General features: G+C 54.5%; 2 protein-coding genes across 3 annotated transcripts in view; both read right to left on the reverse strand.

The window, feature by feature from the left end:
* Positions 1-556: 556 nt before the first annotated feature.
* EFNA1 (ephrin A1) lies at positions 557-12,736 on the reverse strand. Its single transcript, XM_044448397.1, has 5 exons — positions 12,606-12,736; positions 4,779-5,074; positions 2,984-3,049; positions 2,303-2,353; positions 557-1,757 (listed from the first exon to the last, which is right to left on the reverse strand). The coding sequence occupies exons 1-5, from the start codon at positions 12,734-12,736 to the stop codon at positions 1,642-1,644; spliced, it is 660 nt and encodes a 219-aa protein (XP_044304332.1). The 3' UTR covers positions 557-1,641.
* A 12,755-nt stretch (positions 12,737-25,491) lies between these two features.
* EFNA3 (ephrin A3) overlaps positions 25,492-26,691 on the reverse strand; it is a 42,056-nt gene continuing 40,856 nt past the window's right edge. For both annotated transcript variants that reach the window (XM_044448730.1, XM_044448729.1), the window contains one exon: positions 25,492-26,627. In XM_044448730.1, the coding sequence (XP_044304665.1) occupies positions 26,506-26,627 (122 nt within the window). In that variant the 3' untranslated portion in view covers positions 25,492-26,505. The remainder of the gene's footprint in view (positions 26,628-26,691) is intronic.

The following is a 26,691-nucleotide window of genomic DNA, read 5'->3' on the forward strand; positions in this document are numbered from 1 at the left end:
TACAAGGAGAGTGAATGCTAAATCCTGAAACATTAATTAAGAGCCTACAGCAATACAAAATGGAAGCACCTGTAGCATGCAGGCAGAAAAATAAGTTTTTCTTGGACAATTTTCTGCTCCCTAAAGTATCTTCAAAGCAACTACTCTGGCACTGCTAAGAGGGTTCAAAGGAGGGGAAACTCGCATGGGCCCAAACCAGCAAATCCAGGACTGCTGGGTGCTCCTGTACCTTTATTGCAGCAAGCACCCCAGGCAGAGTTTGGGGCTCAAGCCCTGCTGGACTTCAACTCACCTCCATCTCTGGGTCTCCAGGAAGAGCAGCAAAGGTCCGGGTGGCCAGCCTGGAGGAGACTCTGCCATTAACTCAGCCCCCTGGCCCAGCAGGACTCCTCCCCAGTCCACTGGCTGCCATGAGGCTCCACCCCATCTCCCAGGCTCCGCCCCGAATAGAACAAGCACCGCCCTCCAATGCCCAGGCTCCGCCCTGACACCTCAGGTGCTCAGGAGACTCATCAGGCTACACAGATCAGAGGCTGCACTGCGGCAACACAAGAAGTTCATTTTGGATTATTTATTCTGTATAAAAAACATCCAGCAATATAAAGCTTTAAGAATGATCTCCTCTCTCCTCTTAATATTTTTTTTTCTTTTGGTCCTTTTGTCATCAATCCATCCTCTGTTTCTGTGACGCAATAGCAAGGGCATCCCCTTCTGTTCTCCATAGATGTCCCATTGGAAAAAAATTAGGAACAGGTTAAGAAATAGAAAACCCCAGCCTGGAGAGGAGAAGGCCCAGTTTCAGGAACTCAGGAAGATTCTGGGCTTGAACATTTTAGGAGAATGGAGATGTCGCTGCCTGGCAGCCTCCATATGGTAGGGACTACAACTCCTATCAATCCCAGTTAGCATGGCCCATTGTAAGGGGTTGTGTGAACAGTCATCCAAAACACCTACGGGTCTAAGTGGAGGGGAAAATGAGACATCGCCTGCCTGCCTGTCTGGCTGGCAAGCTTCCCGAACGCTTCTGGCTGACCTCCGTCAGAAGCAGGATACTGGGTGAGAAGGACATGTGGGTTGGTCTGACAGGTTCGGAGCCGTCTGGCTCCTTGTTTGCATCTAAAGCGGAGATGCCCTGCGCTTTAGCCAAAGGGAGCGGGAGAGAGAATCGGGGGATTCGGAAAGGGGCGCACAAGCAGAGCAGCTTCCCTCAAATCCAGGTCCCGCCTGTTTATTGTCCGATAAATTATTCACACTGTACACAGTCCAAGGGGGCCGGCAGAACGGGAGTGACGCCATAGTCCTGTGCCACCCAAGGGGCCGCAGGCTCTGCCGCCGTGGCACCAGTCCACGCCTCTCCCGCCCCGCTGGGCCCAGCCAGCGCCGCCTCCTCTTCACCAGCGAGTCAAACGGAAGCCCCATCAAGTCCACGGTCGTCCAGGGGCTCTCTGCCACGTCGCTCCACTCAGCACCTCCACCGACCATACAGGCCACGGGCGTCCGTCCCGCTGATGCTGGCCAGTCCGCAGCTTCTCGGAGAGGACTAGGTGCATGGCTCGCAGCACTCGCCGGGGCTGGCAGGAGGCCCGTTCCCACTCGCTCGCAGCTCAGTCCTGGGTAGGCCAGTCACAGGGCAGGGCTCTGTCAGGGTCCGTGGGCCATAAGCAGCGGGAGCAAGAGGCTGACGAAGGTGAAGGGGCTGCACGGCCGGGGGGCCGAATTCTGCCCCACGCTGCGCAGCATCGGGGCATCGGGGTCATCTGAGGAGAAGAGAATCGCACAAGAGGGTCACGAGGCCGCCCCACTTTTCCAGGGGAAGCACGCGAGAGGCGGCTGGGAAGGAACCGGGGCCGCAGCAGGGAAGCCATCCCTGGCACCACACACCCAAGAAGAGTATGAAAAGGCAGCAGCCAAACTGTTCCACGCCAAGACAGCCCTCCTGGGATCGATCCTCCCCACCAGCCACGGGTCTTGGGCAGAGTAAGGGGGCCCAAGCACTGAGGCACCCCAGAGACCAGGAACGTCAGGTTGGGGCGAGGAAGATTCTCTGCCCCACTGCACCCCAAAAGCTACGCAGCAAAGTCTGGGGGGGATCATGAGTTCAGAAACTTGGGAAAGGAACTGCAGAAGACGGCAGCGTTCCCGTTCTGGAAACGCCCCGGTGCCATGTCCCCGCACAGCTGCAAGCACCCCCGGGGCTGGCGGCATGGGGAGTCCAACCCACTGCTGTCCCTCCCTGACACTCCCACGCTGCCCCATCGCTGCATCCGCCCCAGAGCGCTCCCCCAGCTCCTCGAGGACCTACCTGACTGGAGACGCCCCTTCTGTGTGGGACCGTGGCCAGGAGGCATCTGAACTAAAAGTGAATGGAGATGCATGTGAGGACAGACTTCTGGACGCTCCCACTTGCCCAAGCCCACCCCCTGGGCTCAGGGCTCCCACACCCCAGCTCAAAACTCTGCACAAGGACGCCCTCCCACACTAGAGACATTCGAGGCCACACTGGACAGCCGTCTGAGTGGGAGGGGGCAACCCGAGTCCTGCAACAGCAGGGGGTCAGACTGGATGGCCTTCATGGCCCCTTCCAACTGTACTGTTCCGTGAATCTTTGCTTCTGTGCTTTCTCAGCCTAAGATACACACACAAAGGTGGATTTGCATGTGTGGGCAATGCTAATGGTCAACCTAGCAGGGATGTTGTAGGGTCACAGCAGATACTTATTGTGTAGAGCTGAAGAGAAGGGACTTTGCTTAGAAAATTGCATGGCAGAGAAGTTTAATCCCTTCACATTCTCACTCATCTGCCTGTGGCTTCTAAAAACTAAAGTCCCGAGCCCTCTGCGGGTGCACCGAGGCAGCTGGGGCTCCTGCAACCAGTCCTCAAAAATCATTTTTCCTGGGGCACCGAACAAGTCGGGGAGAGAGAAAGACAGGGACATGTGGGGCAAGGGAGACGGAAAGTTGTGGGTCAGGCCCTCGACGCTCACCATTTTTCCCCGCCACCAGCACCTTCAGTCTGAGGCAGCTGTCTCCATGATGATGGATCGGTTTTGCTAATGAAGGGAGAGAGGAGAGAAAAAGAGCTTTCGTTAGAACTGCAGGGAGGGCGAGAAGGTTTGGGCGAGAAAGGTGGGGCCTCCCCTGCCTTTCTGGTTCAGTTGCATCGAACAGGACGGGGAGCTTTTAAACGGATTTTAATTTAGAGCTTTGCAACGCATTATTACACTGATGGAACTCAGTGCTGCTGGTTGAAGCCACTCAGAAATGCAGCTTGGCAGCAGTGGGTGTATTCTTCACTAAGGCTGGGAAAATTGGCAATATCCTAGTCTGGGTCCCTCCTAGATTTCAAGCACCAAACACCTATATTTTAATAACTAATGCCATATGAACTTAGTTTTGTATCTCTGCTTTTATTTCATGGCTGTTTTATTTTAAGGTGTTGTTGTTGTGTTTTTATCTTGTAATTGTGAGCCGCCCAGGGGTGCTGTGGCACAATTAGTTGCCATACAAATGTTTTAAATAAATAAATAACCAGGAGCTCATTAAAATACATCATTAACAGAAACCATTCAGGTCCATGAGTGGACGCTGGCCAGAAGCAAGCTGGGATCAGGGTTTCAATCCAACCTCTCTGCTTCATTGTATAGTTTCAGAGCAGCCTCTCTCCCTCTTTCTCTCAGTCATCTTTTACCCCATCTGTAAAATGGGCTTAAAGTTGGGGCAACAAATGTCTTTCAGTTTGAGGTCTGAGGTCACCTTAGGAAGAGCTCTCAGGGGCTGCATTCCAGTGGTGGGCAAGAAGGATGCGGGCAACATCTCCAAACTACTGACTTATTTTATTTATTTAAAACTTTGTTAATACCGTCCACTACCAAGGTCTCTGGACGCTTTAACAGTAAAGCAGAATGAAACAAAATAAAACGCAGCATCCTAATTGTTTTCTAGCAATAAAACCATATTAAAATGCCAATCAAACCTTAAAATCAATCAGAGATGCAAGTAATTGGATGGCACACAAATGTTATAAATAAAACAAACTAATAAATAAATAAAATATTGGGAAAATAAGAAGATTTTAGCCTGTTGCCACAAAGATTTTTTTTTTCAAAAATGAACTTAACCCAGGAACTAACCCTTGGGAGAGGCTTCTCAGGGGTGGGGTGTGCAGAAGTCAACAATTTCCTAAAAGTTCTGTGGTTGGGAGAAAGTGGGATAAAACCCAGAAAAACATGGCCATCTGGAGAGCTGTGGAAGGCCGAACTGAGATTCCAAGCAAGCAGGACTGGGCCCGCATCCTGAGGTTCAAACAACTCGGGTTCAAATAGCAACACTGGCTGCCTATTGCTCCTGGTTTAAGCCTCTGGAATTAATCTACAAGGCATTAAACAGCTTGGGACCAGGATCCCCAAAAAAGCGCCTTCTCCTTTACCAACCTGCCTGGTCAGCCAAGTCTTCGTAGGAGCTTCTGGTAGTTCTGCATGGCCCTTGGCCCAAGTGGGGGTCTACCAGGAGCAGGGCCTTCACCGCGGTGGCCCCATTTCTCAGAAACTCCCTGCCTCTGGAGGTCAGGCAGGCATAGACTTTGGTTGTTTTCAGCACCTGGTGAAAACTCCTCCATTCCAGCAAGCCTTTCTTCTGGTCAGCTCTGATATTCACATTCTCCTTTTTTTCATGCTTTCTTTGTATTCTTTCCTCCGTTTTCCCTTTTTAATCAATCCCCTCTCCAGAATCTGTTTAGATACACAAATACTGCCAATAAAGGAACAAATCAGGGATACTTACAGATATAATAGTATTCATGACCTTCCCGAAACTCCTTCCCAAGTGTGAAGGGCGTGAAGCGCTGGAATTTCTCCGAGAAGCGCTCAGGGCCATGCAGGGCGTCCGGCCGGTTGCATTCCCAGCGGATTTGCTCCTTGGAATGAGGTTTACACGTCTCGTATTCCTCTTGCTCCACCAGGTACAAGGTGTAGCGTTCCATGGTGTGCGGAGGGACACCTTCCTCCTCATAGTGAGGGCAGATAATGTCCAGGTAGTCATTCAAACGCACTTCAATGGCATAATTATCCTTCTGAAACCTAAGCCACGGAGAAGAAATGGCCTTTAGGATCAATCCAGGATGCATTAGAACAAAAAACTTTCAAACCGTCCTATTTATCCCGCAGATGGGAGAATTCTGAAGCAGATAATGGCAAAGCGGAGATTTGAACCCAGGACTTTGAGGCTGGGTTTCTTCATCACTTTGCTGCCAGAGAAAGGACTTGCGTTAGCAGTGAATGCGATTCAGACAAACACCTTTCCACTGGTGCTTTGAGATCCTGGGAAATCCATACAATTTACTCCATTATATTATTGTGTTACTGGCATTTTTATTGCTGCTGTCAGCTGCCTCGGGAAACCTTCAGGCGGAATGTGTGTTAAACAAAAATAGGAAAACAAACCCAAACAAAAAATTGCAGAAATTAAGCAAGCGATGGTCAAGGCTGGCCACTCTACTAACTCTGGAACTTTTTTGAGTCACCAAGGCGGTTGTGCGAAAAAGCAGTAAAATAGGGATTAAATATTGGCATGTGATCACCAGCTATTTTCCCAGTCACAACCCCAAACTGAAACCCAGCACTTCATATCCTGATCCCGTGTTTGGCCTTGCCCTTCCCTGGAATATGGACCCCAAGATCCAAAATGGGATTCAGGCCTGGAACTGGAAGAGATTCTGTATCCCTGAAAGAGTATCTTTGATCTCTTGACACTTCATTTAAATATACCTGGTGCTTCCTAATTAAGGATTAAAAAAAAAACAGAGACCTTCCCAAACCTCTTCCAGAAGCAGATTAAACAGCCCACCAGAAAACCCTGCACCCGATGTTTCTTCCCTCTTCAAAAATACATTTAGGATCTATGAAAGGATCAGGTCTGGAAATATGGAAAGACGTTTTCAGTCTTTGTTAAGCCAAGAAATATCATACTGGAAGGACTTTCAAAGACTTTCTGATGAAACAGGTAAGCCTTCCGGATGGGTGGGAACCAGCTTGGCCCTAAAAGGGGGTGCTTCTGTGAGCACCCCATTCCTCCAACTGCCCCAAAGTATCCCTGTACATGCAGCAAACCCAAGCAGGGCTGACCATTCATGGGAGGCCAAGTGGGGGGATCTGGGGTACCTAAAAACTGTGAAATGGGGCCCTCCAAGACTACACCACCATGCTTCCCCATTGGGCATGCTGGCCAGAGTGAAGCGAATTATTATGGGGTGCTTTGGGGGGAATAGGTGGGGGAATACAGCCCTCCCATTGGCACCAGTAGGTATACAGGAAAAGAGAAGTTCAGGCCGGGCCCCTCGGGATTTGGGGAGCCCCAAGAGGCAACAGCCAGGGGTGTGCAACCCAGAACCCGCCTTTGGGAAGGCCGTCCCTCGGCCACCCCCCGAGCGAGCGTGGAGGGGTTCCCACATGGCTTACGTTCCCAGCGCTCAGCCACAGCAGTTATTAAAGGTTTACCAAGCCGGCTGGGAATCGGCTCCTCCCTGAGCTGGGAACGGAGCGCTGGAGAGCACAAACCGGTCTGGCCACCCGCGCAGGGTGCCAAAATCCTTGGCAAGAGGCAGTAAAACCATCTTATCGCCGTCTGTGCCAGCAGGCCAAGCAGCCATGGTGGGCCCCTGCTGCGCCCCGGGGGCAGGATCTTGCTCTCTCCATCAAAGGTCACCTGGAGAGCAGAGCCCTGAATGCAGAAGCAGCTGGCTGAGCTGAGAAGTCATCCGGCTCTTGAGAAGGAGAGAGAACCAGGCAAAGAGTTCCTCCCATAGATCCAGATGCTTTTATCATCTTAAGAGCAAGTCTGCAGATGGACAGACGGACCAGAGAAATCAGCCTGGGGTTAGAAACATTTTCCCAGCTGGAAAGATCTGCAGATCTCAAAAGCATGTGCCTTTTGTGGGGTAATATTTGAACTGGTCTAATAAAGGCATGGCAGTAAAACGGATTTGGGAATCTTCCTTCTATGGCCAGTGTGGCCCCCGGGGGTCTCTGTCCCACCCAAGCTCATGTTTTGGGGTACAGCAAAGTTGGGGGTTCTTCCGGCACTCCCCAAAAAGAAAACTGAACAATGAAGAAATCCTCTGGGGCAAATGATCCAGCACCAGACAGCCTGGATCCAGTGCATTTCCAAAGCTTTGTTTGTATGCAGGAAGGGCAACCCGCATCCGCTGCTGTGGATGCTCTGCCGTGGACCATGGGCCTTTCATCCCATTCATGACACTGCCGGAACACTGGTGCAAAGCTGCTGGCCGGAGAGGCAAACATGGCCAGGAACCTTTCCCTGTCTCCATCCACTGATGGTTTAGTGTTTTCTGAGCATTTCTGAATTTAACTCCCCCATTAAAAAAAAAAAAAATGGAAATCTCTCCGAAACCTGAGCTACTGGCAGGGAAGACATTAAGCCATATGATAGTGGTATTTTTGGTCATATGGCTCCACCTCCTTTGCCTTTGGCCCCGCCCACCCCGGCAGATGGGCCCTTGGCCCTAGGGCTCTGCATGCCTGCTCTGGAGGGACCAGCAAGGCAGAAACTGTCAGGGGCGCCAGTCCACAGCGGTCGAGGCCACGAGAGATCCAACCACCACCTTTCCAAGGTGCCACTATAAAATGCCCCGGCCTCAGCCCCGTCTCAGAGAGAAAACTATGCCTTCCCCAGCCTAACACTTTAGAGCTGGAACCCCGTTGCCCCCAGCCCATTAAGGATGAGGGGAGTTGTACTCCCCAAAAACTCAGGGTGCCAGGTTGAGGAAGGCTGAGGGAACTAGCACCACTGCCTTGCCATCAGGTCCCGTATACCCCCCCCCCGGCTGGAGCAATCCAGTGGCCCCCAGAAAAAGCAACACAAAGGCCCCCCCCCCCCACAATCCCAAGAGGCTCCCAGCAAAGTTGGTTTCAGCCTCAGACGTCGTCTCGGAGAAGTCCACTGCCGAGCCAAGACGGTTTTGTTCCCAGCCAAAAACAAAACAACCACACGGTCTTGTGGGGGAAAACATGCACACAGACTACAAATCGCAACAGCGTGTTTGTCCGAGAAAAGGAGAACGCTTCCTGCCCCGCGTGCCCCTGGCGCCTTCCCCTGGCCGCCGGCCAGCACCTGGGGAGGAGGAAGAGGCCCAGGGCCAGCGAGGAAGCTGACCCTGGGAAAGGAAGCGCCGGCGGCCCTCTCCCCGGGCCCTGCCAGCCGCCTTGCCCCCTGCCCTACGCGCACTTCGCCCCCTTGGCAGGGCTGGCGCGCTGATCCGTTCCACCCCACGGATTTAAAGGGGAGCGGGAGGCCGGCCCTATGGGGAAGTAGGGTAGATGCCATTCCAGACCAAAGAGCTCAGCAGATCCAATCTGAAGTCTCCCTTTCCTTTCCTTTCTCCTTTCCTTTCTCCTTTCCTTTCCTTTATTAAAAGCTTTTCTATCCCGTCCCCTACAGAAGGTCTGTTTTAAGACCCAGTGCCTGATATCCGAAGGACTTCCGCTCTCCTCACCGCTCCCGGGGCCTTCTTTGTGCTGGAGCCCTGGCTGCAAAAAGCCCCACATCTGTTTTTCAAGCCACAGCTCAGCCAGCAAGCAAGACTGACTGTTGAGGGAACCCCTGAGCAGGTACAGAGTGCAACGCTCCTCACCACTTGGGCCACTGCGGCAAAGCCAGTGCTACGTGGGGGCTGCAAACAGAAGACGTGGCCCCTGCCAGGTCAAAGCAAAGGGCCACCCAACCCGACACCCTGTTTCTGCGCGGCTTCCAGACCGCGGCCTTCTCCGTGGTGGCTCCCCTTTGTGGACCAGCAGCACCGTCGTTCCCTGAAATTATTTTATTTATTTATTTTTCGATTTATATCCTGCCTTTTTCCTACAAAGGGCTCAAGGCAGCTTACATCTCCTCCTCCATATTATCCCCACAACAACAACCCTGTGAGGTAGGCTGGGCCGAGAGTCTGTGACTGGCCCAAAGTCACCCAGTTGGCTCCATGGCCGAGCGGGGACTCGAACCCAGATCATCTGAGTCCCAGTCCCACGCTCTTAACCACTGCGCCACACTGGCTCTCAAATTAATCTGTCTCTTTTCACCCAGGCATGTTATTATTTACAAATGCACTTGTTTCTACACTGAAATTGACAGTGTTGCATTTTTGTTTGGCTTGCTGTTTCTGCTGGTCTTCTATTGCGTTATTGAAAACATTTCTATCCTATACGAGAAAAACTTCCCAGGATGGCTTACAAAATTACAACAGTTGATAACAACAAGAAAAATTATAGCAATTAGGAGCGACAACAAATAACCACCGTAAACAGCAAAAACATAATATCAGCAAAAGTCCAAATCAAATAAAAAACAAACAACTTTTCAAATACAGTTGTATGCTTTAGGCTCGTCTCTGGTGGGGGGGTGGCTTTGAGTATTGCTTATGCCCCCTTGGGAGCAACTCCTTGTAGGTGGGGGGGGTAGTTTATCCATTCAGAGACGCATAAAAAAGGTTGCAATTTTTTAGCTACCTCTTACACCCATTCCAACACAGAATAAGCCCCACAGAAAAAGTCCCGAGGGATCAGAGGTGAACTCCATTGATCCAGAGCCTTCTTTCACACCAGAGTTGATCTGATGCCTCCAAGGAAAACCCACACAGGACACAAGGGCAAAAAACCCCCCCTTCCACCATGGCTGGGGTCATCGCAGGCACACTGCCATGGGCCACGGAGGCTCCATTTATCCGTCCCATCCAACAGCTTCCACAATGGCAGGTTTAAGCGGTACATCCGTCCAGCAGCTGGCGCCCTCAAAACATTTTGGACTTCCACTCCCAACAGCCTCGGCTAGTAGGGCAGAAGGCCAGAAAGAGCCGCTGTGGCACAGTGGTTTGAGTGTTGGACTGGAACTCGGGAGACCCGGGTTCAAGTCCCCGCTGGGCCTTGAAGCTCACTGGGGGAGACCCTGGGCCAGTCCCTGACTCTCAGCCTAACCCACCTCACAGGGCTGTCGCGAGGCTAAACATGGCGAGGCGGATCTTCAAAGCAAAGCCTCCTTTGCTTTCTTGACAGCAGAAAGAAGCCAGGAGACGTCACACACAATAATAATACACAATAATAAATCGTGCCAGGGTTTGTCACCCGAAACATCTGCAGGGAGCCAGGTGTGGGTGCGGGAGAGGGTGCCCGCCAGCCCAGACTGCAGCCGTGGGGGGGGGGTCCTGCAACCGGGGCTGACCAGAGGCCAGGGGGCCGGCCGGGCCCACGGAAGGGGGGTGGGAGGGGAGGCCACCTGGAACAGCCGAGGTTTCCACAACAGGACACAGATGTCCTGACTCCTCTTACACAACTGAATGAACAAAGGCAGCCCCCGCCCCCTCCCACCACACACCTTGCTTCCCGGCTTGAAAACAACCCTCTGAGCAGGTTAACCCGTTAATCCCCGGATCGGATCCGGAGCAGCAGCCCAGCCGGGCTCAACCCACCCCCCCGCTGCCCGGCCAAGGCAGCCTTTAACAAGGGAAGACCCTGCGCCCTGCCCGGGTCCAGAGAAGCACCTGTTGAATTGCAGCCCGGCCTCTGGCTGGGTTTTGTTTGTTGCTTGTTAAAAGCATCCCTGTGAACCCCACCCAGAGAAAAGACGGTGATTAAGGTTTGTGCCCCAGACTGAAGGGGAGGCAACCCCCCCCAACCCGTCTCCCTGCTGTGCGGTGTTATAATGAAGCCAAACTTGCTGGGGAACATGGGTGGGAGGATCCGGTTGCATTCACGTCCTGCCTGTGGTTTTCCTGTGGGAAACAAGCTGGCTACAGTGCAGACCCAAGCCTGGCCTTGGTGCCCCCGGCCTGATCCCACGGGGCTTGTCTTCTCTCTTAAATGAGCTCACACCAAAGAGACCCCAAAGCCCCCTTCCCCAACTCCATACTTTGCAGATGGGGTGGACTACAGTTCCCATCAGCAATGGCCATGCTGGCTGGGCAGTCACCGACCTTGCAGTCCAACCCATGTGAAAGGCTGGACGTCCACCTGGTGGGCACGTCGTGAGCGGAGCCGGCTGGTGCCGGAGGTCAGACTAGATGGCCCAGGAGACCCCTTCTGACTCGCTCTGTTTCTCTGTTTCTAAAGCAAGCTGCCCCTAACCTGGGACACCCTTACTGGGCACGAAGAGAAGCCTGCCCTGCCCAACACATACTGCCACAACTATTGATCTGCAAGCTCCTAGGGGCAGGGACCCTGTCTTCCTCCTCTGTGCCGGGCGTGTGATCAATACGCATTGCTGGGGTTACATAAGGCATTCAAGCACATGACACCCTGCACAACTGGCTGCCAATAGATTCCCACGGCCAGGGGCCGGAGGGGGCACTCCCCCCCCCGTGCCCCACCCCAAACGTGCAGCACCCATCTTCGCAGAGAAGCAGAGAGCAGGAAGAGGCAGGGCCAGCTTCCCTGGCAATGCCCAAACATTCCCCGCCTCAGGATCTCAGCACCTTGTCTCACAGCCCAGCAGCTGGCCGGGTGCCAGGACAAGGCCTCTGCTCTGGATGTTTACAAACGCCTGCTCTGAAACCTGTTTCCTCTCTTGCCAAGGCCGTAAGGAGACGGCAGAAAGGCCTCCGTCCAAACCCTTCCTCCAAAACAAGCCAGCCAAGGAAACTCTCTTTCGCAGCACGTGGGCTGGATAGGGGGCCGTGATGGTGATCCCCAAGAGATCCGTCTCTTGTCACCTGCCCCAGAGATCCCGGGCCAGGGCTGCACAGTGTGCAGACAGACAGGCGTGCCTGGATCTTGCACGCATGCAGGGTCGTGCGTTCACACCCGATTTAAAGAGCCAGCACCGCCCAGCCGTGCCGACCCTTTGGCGAGGGCCGCGCGCAGGGCGGACAGCCTTCAGAAAGCAGCCCAAGGCTCGCTTCTTCCCCGGGAAAGGCGCCCCCACACCTGATTTCCCCGCGCCTCCGGAGCCCCACAGTCCACGGACGCCACGGTGGGATACGCAGGCAGGGGCGTCAAGGCAGGAGGGCGCGCCCCACGTTTGGGAGTCAGAGCAGCAAAGCTCTTCGCAGGCATCCTCACGCGCTGCCAAGCGCCTGCCCCCCCCCCCCGCCCCATGGCGTGCGTGCGCGCGGGCACGCAGGTCTTCCCCGGACGGGCGGAACTCCCCACAAAGCGCGCTGGACCAGGAGCCCGACTCCCCGTCCAAAGTGGCACCCTGCAGTGTGGGACGGCGGGGCTTCTACTGCGCTCCGGGGCCCGGGGGAGGGGGCGCCCCAGGCCGAAGGGGAGAAGGCGCTGGGGAGGAAAAGCTGCCTCCTACTGACCGAACGCCCCCCCCCGGCACACACACACCATCATCTTGGCGAGAAGGGGGGCACTGCCCCGTGCCCAGGGGGGCTGCTGGCGAGACCGGCTGCCTGCGCCCCCCAACCCGCCCCGCAGGGCGGAGGAGACGCCTCCCCGTGGAGCCCCCTCGCGAAACGGGCTGCTGCTCCCCAGCCCGACCCGAGCCGAGCCGGGCAGGTCGAGCCGGGCGCCCCCGCCGGCCGCAGCCCCCTCGACGGGCGCCCGCGGCCCTCCCGCGCCCCGGCCCGGCGCGGAGCCCTCTCGGGCGCGCCGCCGCACTCACTTGGCGTTGGTGCTGTTCCAGAAGACCGTGTGCCGCTCGGCGGAGGCCGCGCGCAGCCCGCACCAGACCCCCAGCAGCGGGGCCCACAGCAGCAGCAGCAGCAGGGGCGGCGGCGGCGGCAGCAGCTCCATCGCGGCGCTTCGGCTCGACGGCGCGGACGCGCTCCCCGCGCTCCCCGCCCTCTCGCCGCCCTCGCCCGGCGCACGCTCCGCCTTCGCCCGCCGCGCTCCCGCTCCGCTGGGCAGCCTGCCCGGGACGGCGCTATAAGTACCAGAAGGCGTCCCCCGCCCTGGGCTGGGCTGGGCTGGGCTGGGCTGGGCCGGGCCGGGCCGGGCTGGGCCGGGTCGAGCCGGCTGCCCGGGACGCGCAGGAGGGCGGGCGGGAGGCGGGCGCACCAGCAGCAGCAGCAGCAGCAGCAGCTCGGCAAAGACGGCGCTGCTTCGGCGCAGGGGCGCGCGGCTGCGACCACTAGACCACCCCGCCGCCGGGCGCAGGCGCAGAGGGGGCTCAGGAGGCCAAGCGCCCCCTCCTGGCGGGGGCAACAGGGACGTCAGAAGAGCCCTGCTGGATAAGGGCTCGGGCGCGCCGGCACGCTTCTCCCAGTACCCTGCGGTCGGGGTCGTCTCTGGTGGCCTTCGGGCTGGTAGCCTCCTTTCCGGCGCTGTCCAGACCGGTGGCCGGCACAGCACCCTGCGGAGGCAACTGCAGAGTCTAAGCGGGTCCCGTGTGAAGAAGGCCTCCCTTCCTCTCGCCTGCATCTCCCACTAACCAGCTCCACGGGATGACCCTTTCGGGTTTCCAGAGCTGGGGGAGACAGAAAGATCCCCCAGCTGCTTTCTCCACACAGGGTCCGAGTCCCGCCCCAGCTCCCCTCACTTGCCTCTCCCCCAAGCGAGACACGGGTCCCCCCGCAGGGGGCTTGCTCCAGCCCCTGGACCCTTCCGGCTGCCCTTTTCCTCACCATCTCGGCCTCTGCAAGGGGTGACCCGACGGCAGCTTTTGGCACGCACGTCTGAAGGGAGGGCAATCAGGTGCAGGCTAGGGAGGGGTAACTTGTCCAACCTGGGGGGCTTCCCTGGATGATTTGGGCTTCAGTTTTCATCCACCCAAGCCAGCAGGACCTACCTTCCCTGGAACGATGGGAAATGTAGTCCAAAGTATCCAGGGCCCTCTGGTTGGGAGCGGGGGCTGGAGTAGGGTCTGCCGGGCTAGATGGAGCCGAGGGTCTTGAATTACTGTTACTCCATTTCTTTGCTTCCCAACAGGCAAAGCTTCCTGAGCAGTTCACAAGTAAAAAGCCCAAAATATAACATGATTGCCGCATCATATAAAAACGATTCTAAAAAGCTTTTTAAAAAGGGATATTCAGCAGGTTCCTATTCAAATCAGCCCTTGATTTGGAAACCATGAGAACTAGAATCTTGCATGTCATTTAGGGGAAGGGCCCCCGCTTAGTGCTTTGTATGCACAAGTCCTGGGCTTGACTCATGCTCCCTCTGGTACTGCTTTCTGGGCCAGAACCTCGGAGGATGGCTTCGACACACAGACACCTCAAAGCCAGTTGAGCAGGGCAAGAGAACGCACTCTGCGCATGGTTCTTAGTGTGCTTGCTGAATGAGCAAGGGACCATCAGGACGATGAGACGGGCCGCGAGCTGGAATGATCAGTAAAGAGAAGCAAGGCTGTGATCAGTGTATCTGGGTACTCACTGTTGGTGTGTGACTTCAAGGCCTTTCAAATGGAGGACATCTTTAAAAAATAAAGTCAAGTCTCCAGTCCTCATGGTTCAGATGTTGTGGTTATGTGCTGTCAAGTCATCTCCCTATGAACGAGAGCCTTCTAAAATGCCCTGTCCTTCAAAGCTCGGCTCAGCACTTGTGAACCCAAATAAGTCCAAAAATTGTAACAGACCCCCATCCAGTCCCCAAAAAGTGTCCAAAAATTCAGGCCATAGTGTTGATCACTATCAAGCAAACCTGTCCTAGCAGTTTTCATGACCAGGAGCCAGTCTTTGGTAATGCAAATGGATCTCAGTTGCCCACTGAAGACCAGGGCAGCCCAAAATATTTCGCATTGCAAGTGAAGACTAAACTATTGCCAGAAAGAGGCACATCCTGGAGTCTGCAGAGAGGATAGGGAAGTCTCAGGGGCTGGCAGAAAATATCAGCATCTTTGCTAGTCAAGGATTGCCAGCACAGGATTCCTAACTGCTCTTGCTCTGCTACACCAATCAGAACCATTTTATCCGACTGGCACCTTCCAAACCCTCAAATGATCCGTGTTGCGGGAAACAGATCATTTGGCCCTTTGGAAGGCCAGAAAAGAGCCTCAAATGGGCCGGTTTTGGTCCAAAGTTTAACCTGCATGCATCGAACACTATCCACAAACCTGAAGCTTGCACACCCTTGCTTACACACACAGCACAAAGCTGGCTTGTGCGAGAAGACACACACTCAGAACAACCCTGGCAGCAGGAGAAATTGTGTGGCCCGTACTGCAGGATGCGTGCAGAAACAAACCGCCGGATGGAAGGCAGGCGCGATCGGGGTGGCCGTGCAGACAAACATGCAGCGAACTGAAGGGCCACTCGGGCGGGAGGGGACGGTTTCCTCCCTGTGGACAGAGAGGCCCAAAGCCTGTGCGGAGGCATGTTTTCACGGAGAGCCATGTGGCGAGCAGGCATGCTCAGACACGCACTGATCCTTCAGGCCGCATCGCACAAGCTGCAAAAATGGGTTGCACCAGGGCCAATTCACACAGTCGTGCAGGGAAAATAAACGGGGCCAGACGGGCAAGGTGGCCCTTCTTCTGGCACTGCCGTTCAGTGCTGGGGCGAGGTGCATACGTCAAATGCTCTTGCCGCAAGAAGAGGCCGATGATCAGGGCCTGAACAGCTAGTAATATTGATTGCAGAAACAAGAAGAGAGTTTGTAACGTAGAAAGGGAGGGAGGGAGGGAGAGGTTTCTGCCCCATTCAGCTTACAATCCAAAGTCTGACTGGCTTAGACATTAGTGCATGAGGTCCGACGGTGGAAGACACCCGTAACATTTTGCAAAAATGACATGCTTCTTCCCAAACTGAAGACTTCAACCCAAGCCGCCACTTAGGTCCAAACTCCTGACATTTGGATTTTGGATTTGTGGATTCAACACCCTCCTCCTCTCTTTCCCGTTTCTTTTCATCTCTTTCCCTTTAATCCCAGAACAAACAACACACCAGCATGTTGCAACCACAAACCTTGGTCTTAAAAATACAGGGGTGGGGGAAGGTGTTTGCTTAACCAATCAGGTTCCTGCGCAGGTAAGCCAGGCAACCCTCACCTTGGGCATCGGATCCTCCCCACAAACTCTGGTTCCCAGGCAGTGTATCTATAAAAAACCCCAAGAAAACAACTCGCTGCAATGCAATTTTCTCCCTTTTCAAAGAAAGTGGGTACCGAGCTAATTTGTAAACAAAACCCAAACATTATATTTTGTTTTTGGCAAGGAATCAAGTGCAAGCGGCAGCTGCGCTTTGCCACAGTGCCAGCAGGAGAGTCAAAAGTTATTTTGAAATCCATGTAAATGGTCTGTTATCTGACTAAGGGAATTTCAAACGATGGGAACAGAAGGGATCACAAGTTTCCTAATGCTCCATGAGTGCGTGTGTGTGAGCACGGGTGCGTGTCTGTCTGTTTTAATATATTGCTGTTATGGACAAATCATTAAACCTATTGTGAACCACATGTTGGAAATGGCTGAGATTCGGAGGTGCAGCTGGGTGAGCTTGGCACATCGGCCCTTGTTGAGTTTCTGCGAGTTCTCCAAACTCAGTTTGCCTCACTGGGGTTCTCAAATGCAAAAATCCCCCCTGCCCCCCCCCCCCGATCAGAGAGAAATGTGCATTTTCAAAAGTGCATCTCTGCATCCTATCACAGATGCACAATTCCCTCAGAGCATGACTGTGCAGATTCGGAAGAGGGATATGAGTTTGCACCGAGTGTGTATACACACACACGTTTGAACACTTTGGGAAGTGTGTCCGGCTGCAATCGTTCACATGTTTGTGAATGCACTTTTGGCACACTGAGAATTGCGTTCCTGCTGGCATCCTGTTTTGGGTTGCCAATTGGATAGCTTCACACAGGAACACAATTCTGATGCATCCCCCCCCCCCGCAAAAGGGCTATCCTGCCACTTTCCTGTCCTACACAGCCCCCTAGTGTCAGCTCATCCTGCCAGGGTTTTCTCTCTCGACACCAGCCCTGGTGAGGTTGCGATATTCCGAACGGCGCGATTTCCTTTCTTCAGATGAGCTGTTTTATTTCAACTTGATCTGAGCGGTTTATATTCCCTTCGCACAGGTTAAAAATCTTGTTGCTCTTGTCATGATTCTTAGAAAATTTATTTTAATTTTAATTAATGTTTTCTTCTTTGCTATGCATTCTGTATTGTGTTTATTACAAAAAGGGCAGTGCCTTCCACGTATATAGACAAAAGAACAAGAAAGGCTCAAGAGCAAAGGGGAAAAATAGATGGTAAAGCTTTCTTTGGATTGTTGCTGTTCCAAAACACTGCAAATCAAACATCAGCATTCAATGTGTCTGTCTGTTCTCCTTGATCGACTGTAACATGTTAATTTTTCCTGGATTGCAAAATTCAGACAGTGTTGGATCAGCAGCGCCATTAATATATTATCATTCCAGTCCATAATATTTATTTTAAAAGGTATCTGTAGAAAATTTATTCCTCATCCTTCTGTCTTTATAGCCAGAAATCAAGGTGGCATATGCTGTTCCCTGATCCTCCATTTTATTCTCACAACAACTCTGGGGGGTAGGACCTGACTCAGGTACAACTGGTGTGCTTTATGGACAAAAGGGGATTATAACCTTCATCAGTCATTCTGGAAAGGCTGCCTTCCAAAATTCGCAAAGACTTGGTGCTTGCATGAGGCAAGGGCTCAGGAATGTGTGAACTGAGGCAGCTTTTTAAAGCATCACCTTTTAAAAGAAGGTATTATATGTTCTTTTGCACCCTGTCTTTTTGATCCTAAAAAGGGACCCTCCGTGCATTATTGGGGGCCTCAATAAAAGTATATAAAAGCAGGGAAGAGCGCCACTCCTTGGAAGAATACAAGGAAGCTCCGCAGGCCAGATTCAAACCTCTGGAGGTTCCACAGCCTTCTTCTAACGGTGCAGAGCGATGCAGAAGGTTGCTGGAGATATTTATGGATCCCCTTTCCAGGTAATCTTTCTTCATTCAAAAAACCTTGCCCTTGCTCTGGAGTGATTTGAATAAACCAGTTTACCTGCTCCAGAGAAGGAGGGGGTCTAATCCAATCTGAGTCCTTTCTCTGCTTAAAAAAATAAAAAAATAGTTGCAGCCCTGGAAGCAGAAAGCTAGCCCATCAGGGAGAAATGGTCTCACCCAGCCTGCCGAGCTAGCTTTCTAATTGTGGGGAGCCGGCTCCCTCTGCCTGGTTTGTTTCCTTCGGCTCTGAATGCTCCAAATTGCGTGACTGAGGTACGAGGCCAGCTCTGTATCACTTCAGCGTCTTGCCTGCACTGATAACAAGGGACTTCCGGCGGATTCCCCCGAGAGCCTCCACACAGCCAGCCGCCAAGATCTCCTTACCAGCACGGAGGTGCACTGGTCCCAAACACCAATCCATTCTCGTTTAAACAGCTGCCTGAGAGAGAGAGAGAAAGCAATAACTCCCCGACGCGTCGGCAAAACAACTTTACTCTTGTTTATCGCATAATGATGCATTGATTGTGGGTAATGTTGCATGCCCGACACGGAGAGGGCAATGCACGCTCGAGAGAGAGGAGGCTGCTAGTGGCAGCCCTGACAAACCAGACAGGAGGCCGTGGTAAACCGATTCCCCCTCGGTGACAGGCAGGCAGCAAATTTCTCCCACGCTGGCTCTGCGGGTCTGGAAGGAGCGCTCGGTGCATGCTTCGCATGCAGAGAGTCCCCGGCGCCGGTGTTGACTTCTCGAGAGGAAGAGCAGGTCCAGTTTTGCGGGATGGGGGCTTCTTGGGCAGGATGCTCCCGGAGGTGCTGTCCTGACGGCCGTGGGCCTCCCAGAGAAAGCCGGTGCGCTGCTTTCCCATAATCCCCTCCACATCGCATTGCTCAGGAGCATTGTGGGGCATTAAACCAGGGGGCAGCAAACAGCCGAGCAGCACTGGGTCCCTACCAGGGATGGGGCTGAAGCAAGCAGCTGGGGAGCCGTGGGCCTCCCCTGAGCCATCCGTAGATGCAATTCCAGGCAGAGATTTGGCTGTGCTGCGTCCCCATTTCTGCGCCTGTGCGCACTGGGTGAAGCTGAACCTGTTGAATTTCTGCCTGGGGAGGCCAGGGAAAGGGCTCTGGAGAAAAAAGGAACATGTTTCCAGATCTAGTTACTACACTGATATCTTTGCAGCCACTTGGCCCCCAACTTGGGGGCAAACTTTTACGGCTCTCCCACCAACTGCTTCCATCCAAGCCCACTGGCACCTGCCCACTAGGCAATACAGCCACCCTTCCCCAGACAGTGTGGAAGGAACTGAGACATCCCAGGAGAGCCCTTCTTCACCCAGTGACCTATAAAAGCCGGCTGGAACAGGCTCAATGAATGGGAACGCAAAGCCTGACATGAAGGTTTCATTCTTCACGTCCTGCATGGAGAACAACAGTACAAGCGGAAGGGAAATTTGGCTTTGGTCAACTTTCCCGTCATTGCAGAGGGTGTGGGGTTTCCCATTGTGGGGGTGGAGGAAGAGGGCTTGAGACATCCACGTGGGAAGGCAACCTTTGAAAAAGCATGCTGCAAACTCATCTTTCTTTGCCTGGACTTGTAGGCTTCCAGGTGTCCCTGGATTCCAACTCCCATCACCCCAAGTCACCAGCCTGCTGCCTGGGGCTGATGGGAATTCCCACCAGAGGATGCCAAGTTCTCTGGCTTGATCTGTTCAAAGCCAATGGCCCTGGGCCTGGCTGCAGCTCACCTTGTCTTTGCTCCATGAATATTAGCAACCTGGGCATGTACAAAGTATTTCTTTGCAAGTTAGGGAAGGGAAGGGAAGGGAAGGGAAGGGAAGGGAAGGGGAAGTTCTGAGGAGCCAAACACACTGGCTTGAAGATTCCTCTGCATAAAACTTTAAAAATGCACATTAAAACACCGTCATTCGCTTCCCACAGCACACAATCTCTATCTCCTGATAGTCCAGGTAGATAGATGATCCCCCACAGGGATGCATTTCCAAGCTTACAATGTGATTTGCAGTCCCCCCCCCCCACCGCAAAGTGCATGATGGCACACATACATTTAAAAACGACAAACTGCGTACTTTTGAAAAAGAGTGTACAAATAAGCTTTGACTGATGAGAGAAAGATGCACACCAATTCGCGCGTGCTTTGGAAAAACGCATCCCAAACTATAGATGGATATTTGTGTGGGAAGCCAAGCCACAAATTCCAAGGTGGAGTTCAGGGAACTCTGGTAAGCCTGAGTTATGTGGATTCATCCCGGGTGAGGAAGAGGAGGAGGAAGAGCAGCTGGTGGCCATGGTGGTGACGAGGCCAGCGAACTGACGGAGGGGCCCAAGCAGGGTGTTCTGCTCAAGAGCTCTCCAAAAGGAGTGGGCCCTGAAGTCTTGCTTAGAATTCAAATGACGTATGTACCACTTCTAAATTTCTGACCTCGTTTGGAAAGGAATCACAGAATTGGCCTCCGATACCGCCTGGACTGAATCGAGGACTCCTTGAGAGTGCCGGATCCATCAAGGATCGATTGATGAAAATAAGAACGATTTGCAGCGTTTTCGCGGCCTCTTATCCCTTCGGCTGCAGTTGAATGTTAACAGGTCCTCTTCGTATCCCCCATAACCATTCACAATTCATTTTGTGCTGCCACTCACCAAACGGTTATGGTAACATAATCTGATGTTGTTTTTCCAAGTCACACTCCGAATCGCTGAAGGGCCCCGAATTGCTTATGTCTGAAATTCAAGAGCGGTGCAAGCGAGCGATCTGGTGCCTGCCAGGAGGGCTGCTCAGGAGCAGCTGGGGGTCTCCTTGGTGCCCCGGTGCAAAGCTCCGGCAGCCACGGCCCGTGCGGTGCAGGTGGCAGGGATGAAAACCGGACATTCCAGGGACCACCGGATAAACCCCTCCTTGCTCTGCCTTTAAGTCCACAGAAAGGTCGAAAACATGCTAGTCATGGAATATTTGTCTCCTACTGGTATCAAGCGTCTGCGGGAAGGCATTAAAAATCCTTCCACCATCCAAACAGCCTGGGGAAGCGCTAACTTCTCTGCCACAGAAATCTCTACACGGGCACCATTGCTGCCTTAGGATTTCTGTCCGAAGCAGTCCAAGCCCAACTCCCCGCAGGCTTTCAAAGTCTAGCCCTTGGCCTCTTGTGCAGAAAATGTGGGGGGGGGGGGGCGGGCGGGCAAGAGAGCCGGGCTAGCCATTTGCTCACAGTGGCTTGTCTTAAAAGCGGGCTAGCGAGATTTCTGAGCTAACTTCCAGCTAACGTCCAGTTTGCATCCACTCTTCTGGAGGGGCCGAGCTGCAGCGCCATCGCTCCGGGGCCACATGCAGCGTTCCCGGGGTTGATTCCCGACCCCTCGAGGCAAGGGCTGGAAATATTCCAGCCTGAACGCTGGAGAGTATCGACGGACCGAGGTTCTGCTCGTCCAAGGTCGCAGCGGCGCACGCTTGTTCCCAGGAGGGTCACCAATGAACGACGGCAAGGTGGAGGCAGGTCACGGTGAGCTCAGCGCTCTGGCAGGGCCCGGGCTTTGTCAACACCGTCAGCGGGCCATAGGTGAGTCTCTGTTTACAGGCACGTACACCTTGGAGGCAGAAATAGCCAAGGACTTGTGCGAAATGTGTTTGGGCTGATGTCAGCGTTGTGTACGTGTGTCAGGAGTGCGAGAAGGTGTCGTGCTGGACTTATATATAGTTTATCTAGAGCAAGGGTAATGCCCGCACGGGGTGACTGGCACAGGGCTTGCCACGCAAACAAGGTGGGTGGTCAAAGGGCACGGAGGCCTCGTCTGTGCCAAGTCTCGGCAGCAGGCTTGAACGGCACCCAGGCATCCGCGGAAGGGGACTTCTCGGCACGGACAGAGTGCGCCTCCCTTTCCACAGGTCCGGCAAAATCCATCCCAGGGCTTTCAGCAACCGAGCGAGGGCTCTTTTGGGGCAGAGGCCGGGGCCCTTGTTTTTAAAATAGAATACCTCTAGGCACGTGCAAAGTTCACCTCCTTTGTCACAGAGCCTGTGATGTCGGCTTGTGCCGAGAGTCAAGACTCTTGAGTGTCAAGTGCAAGGACTTCTGAATCTTTTTCCTGTGGGTTATTTATTTTAAATATATTTTTAGGCTGTCTTAAGGGTGGGCAATGTCCAGGGATCGGGGCCAGGGGGACATTGTCTCCCTCCCGGAAACAACGGCTGGCACCACACACCACCAGCCAGAGAAATCGCTGTTACTGCCAAAACTTGGCCAAATTTGTCCTGGCCGAACAGAGCCATATCCAAGCGATTCTGCAACATCCCGGAAGGCTTCAGCTGGCGGGGGGGAATTGCCCTGATTTGTGTCTCCTTGAGGCATAAACCCCTTTCTTTGACTCTCTCAAAGTCCACTTTCGGTGCCTGAAGCCCCTGAAGCTTAGTTAGAGTCCCCCGCACTTTCCAAAACTCCCCAGGCACTCCAGGGCCTCTTTCGGGACCACGCTCGGCCTTGCCCACCTCGCCCCAGTGTAGGCTCCCTGGGGCAGAGACCACGCTGCCCAGCGCCTTCGCTTTCCTGCCGAAACAGCTCTCAGCAGCCTCACCGGAGCTTGCCGGCTGTGCCAGCCACCACCAGCGCCTGGCAGAAGCAGCGCCAGCGCCGCACCCAGATTCCCCCCGCCAGGAATAGGATTTCCCACCTGGGGGGGATGTGGAGGGTGCCCATGGGAAGGCCCCCGTCTCCGCCACAGCCACCCCTTTCCCCAGCTGTCTGGGGGTCCGGGAGGGTCCCTCCCGCCGCTCGGCTGCATTCACGGGACCTGTTCAGCCGGTTCGCCTGCCTTCCTCTTCTCCGGCAGGCTGCGGCTTGCACCGCGTCGGCAGCCGCCGGAGCGTCGATCCCAAAGGGACGCTTGGGGGAGCAGAGGGCGCGCGAGGGGGTGCGGACCTGCAGGACGGCCAAGAAGCCCCCAGTTCGAATTCCGGCTCCGTGGCTGCCTCAAGAGACACCTGCGGGCATCCTTCCGGGGAGGGCACACGCCGCGCCAGTTTCGGGCTCCGGATTCCCTGAAGCTCGCTTGAGACGAGGCCGAGGCTGCAAGCCGGGGGGGGGGCAGCGTTCTCCCCCTCGCACTTTCGGAGCCACTCCGTCCTCCGGCAGTGCCGGAAGGAAACCGTGCTAGCCAGATACGGTGGGTGTTGCACAGAGGAAGCGCGATCTGCCATCCGAATTTCCCACGAGGCCCTCGGGGACTTGTTCTGGGGCATTATGGGAAAGGTTTCCAGCCTCCCAGCAGGACTCTTCTTAAATGGAGGCTCAGGGAGGAAATGGGAAGGCTGCATCCGTTTCTGTGAAAGGCACAGCATTGAGAGCCAGTTTGGCCGAGTGGCTGGAGGGCCGGCCTGGGACTCGGAGAGCCGAGTTCGAGTCCCGCTCAGGAAGGAGGCTCACGGCCAGTCACACATGCTCAGCCTGGCCTACCTCACAAGGGTGTTGTGAAAATAAAACGGAGAGGAGAAAAATCAGGGTTCTTTACAAGGGAAAAGGTGAGATATAAATTATATAAATGATAATATCCATTATTAAGTCAAGGAGGCTTAAATCACACACCTCTCTCATTTTCTCTTCACAAGGACTTTGTGAGGTAGGTTAAGAGTCCTACTCCAACACTCTAACCCCTAGGTCACACTGGCTTCCTAATAAATTACTGTACTATTTTCATTAATTTTCTGTCTCAGCTCATGTTCCATCCCTCTCTAGAGAATTCAGTGCCAACAGAAACAGAGCTGCCAAACATTTAGGGGGCAACCAATGCCTACAGGCCTAAATTCCAGTGCAAGAAACTTTGCGCATGGCCAGGAGCCACGGAACACTAAACGCCTGCTGAAGAAGAAAGAAAACCAGAGGGAGGATGGCTTGCCCCTTGCGGCTTATTGCCGCTTTTCCAAATTTGGTTCCATTCAGATCTTTTGGACAACCAAGCAGCAAGTTTGGCCAACGACTGGGTGCCGTCGTCCAAAAACACCAGACCAGACTAGAAGCTGGGCTGACGTGGGCTTGTTTACAGGGTCGCCGTAGCCAGAGGTTACAGGGGACCATGTGCCCCGGCTACATGTTCTCTGTCCCCCCTTTCTAAAAAAAGAAATAATTCAGGAACTGTTTACAGTCTCGTCTGTGAAAAGGCTTGCAAACCAGATGAGCTGTTCCCTACTTTTTTGGTGACCTCCTTGCCCAGAACTTTTAGGCAGACTATGGGCCTGCAGAGACATGCCCCTGAAGAGAAGAGCCAAGCAGCAGCAGAGGAAGAATAATACTGTCCTACCTTACAGGGATGTTGTAGACAGAAGCAGGCAGTCTCTGAAGATGGGAGGGAACGGCCGAATAAACTTGCCTGCCTTACAGGGCCGCTGTATTCAGCAGTGGACGCCTCCCTGAGACAGGAATCAAATAGCCATGCAATGAGTCACCAATAACACAGGCCCACCTTACAGGGTCGTTGTACACAGGTGTCAGGGGACTGCCATCAAATAGCCGTGGCATGGGACGGTGATGATGTTGGTCTATCTTACAGGGCTGTTGTATGCAGAAGTAGCCAGTGCCTGAAAAGGGAGGTAGGGCGATCTTGGAAGGGCGAAAGTGGGTGGCAGAAAAAGATCTGATTTCACTGCTGGAAATCTGGCCACGGGCTGCCGCGACGCACCAGCTGTGTGTGGCCCGGAGAAGGCTGCAGCGATGCCTGCAGGCAGGAACCGAGGCAGACAGGCGCGGGCTTTCCAGGCGCTTCCAGGTGGCCCCGGACAGGCTGCACAGATCCAGACTGTGACTCACGGGCAGCGCAGGAACATGACCAGGGCGCGGGCGGGAGGCCGTCTTGCCCCGGGGATGTGGGATATTCCAGCAGCTGCGTTCACGAGGGGCCGTCTGCTGGCCCCCTCGCGCCGGGAGGCAGAAGCTCCGATGTCCCAGTACGGCCCTGCAGGGCTGGCTGGCCGGCCGGCCCAGCCCCATCATGGGGCTCAGCCCTTTCTCCTGGCCGCCCCCCATTCGGGCCAGACTGGGAAAACCGTTTCCTGATGATAAATAATTCCACCCTTCCAGAATGTGGGGGGGACCCAAGACACCCCCAAGCCATTGCTGGGAAAGGAGATGGCCCCCTCTGGGGACTCCAAATCGCTGAAGGATTTCAGGACTTAAGAAAGGGAATTAAACAGCTATGTAATTGCCAGGGATTAGGCGTGATAAATAAATGCACATCCCACGGTCAAGAACAGACTGTATGGTCAAGAACAGACTAAGGGAGGGGAAGCAGGATAAAAGGAGAAGAAATGATTAGGAAGGACCCAATCTGTGATAAACACCATTCCTGGACCAACAGAATCGCAAATCCACAGCAGAGGAGTGGGAATACCCTGGTTCCCGGGATGAAGCTCCTGGGATGATTTTGGGCCAGTCACTGACTCTCAGCCTAACCTACCTTGCAGGGTTGTTGTGAGAGCAAAATGGGGAGGAGGGGATGGAGTATCAGGTACACCGTCTTGGGCTCCTTGTCGGAAAAAGGCAGGATGGAAAGACAACCAATGCGACCCACCCATAAAGATCGGCCGCCGCCTTTTTTTTTTCTCCACCTTTTATTTATTATTTTTTTTAATAGACTAAGAGCAAGTATATGAAAATCGTCAGCCAAAGCTCTCGGGGAGGAAGGGGAAAAAGAAACACAAGAGAGAAACACCCCCCCACCCCACTCCTGACCCCAGAAGGTCCTTTGCTTATTTTTTTGTCGACGTCGTCTTTGCCCCCAAGCCCCGCACCCCCTTGGGAAGGAGAAAGTGTCTGTGCCTCTTGCATAGGTTTGGTCTTCACGGAAGACAAAGGGGGGGAAACGCCCCGAAAAACAAAAGAGACTGGCTTCCATGGGCAAGCCGGTGCCCGCCCCGCACCCACCCTCTACAAGAACAGCTTCATATAATCTATCGACACGGATAATGGAGCCTCTCTCTGTACAGAACACGCAACAGATATGTACAGGTCCCTCCGGGCTGGGCGAGGACGCCCCTCGCCCCCAGCGCCTGGGAAACGGTCCGTCCCCATCTCCGGCGCGGGCGTCCCTGGGACAGGGTGCCCCCGTCTGCGCAGGAGCGGCGCTTCCTCCCAAAGGGTAAAACGACATTGCCCGGCGGCGACACCGCCGTGGCCCGTCCGAAGTCCGTGTGGATGATGGCGGCGGCTCCGAGGTTTTTGCTGGCCCGGGCATCAGAAGAGCGAGCAGGCGGCTCACGGCCGAGGCGAGACCGTCCTCAAGCGGGTCGCGGGGTGTGGAGGCCCTGATGAGCTCGGGTGCCTCTCCCGGGCGGCAGAGCCACGCCGTCCCCGGAAGTCCCCGTGCCGGACGAAAGCTCCCGGCCTCCCCAGGACGTGGCGGGAGGGAAAGGCGAGAGAGAGCGAGAGAAGCAGGGCTGCTTTTGCGGAGCCCGGGCGGAAGAGACGGGAGGAGGGCGGCCCGGCCAAGAAAGTTCGCGGTCTTCCGCCGTCGCGCTGTCCGTCCTCTCCAACGTTGCAGGGGCTGTCGATCCCCCCCTTCAAATGGAGGCTTTGCCCCTTGCACAAACCCCGAGGGAGTCTCGGGAGGGCTGCGGGCCTGCGCGGGGAGGTGGGATGGCTCGGCCCCCTTCCTACGGCCGCCCGCACGGCTAGGAGGCCAAGAGTGTCATGAGGAAGAGGGCAGCGGCCACGGCCAGGGGCAGGTGTTCCCGTTTCGGGCTGGTGCCGCTGATGCTCTTCTCCAGCTTGGGCATCTCCGGGTTAAAATTTTCTGCAGCGTTGGAGGGGAAAAAGAACGAAAGAAACGGGGGGATCAGACTCGAGAGGGGGGGTGG

This window comes from Varanus komodoensis, unplaced genomic scaffold, assembly GCF_004798865.1.
Source record: "Varanus komodoensis strain SLA01 unplaced genomic scaffold, ASM479886v1 scaffold55, whole genome shotgun sequence".
NCBI lineage: Eukaryota > Metazoa > Chordata > Lepidosauria > Squamata > Varanidae > Varanus > Varanus komodoensis.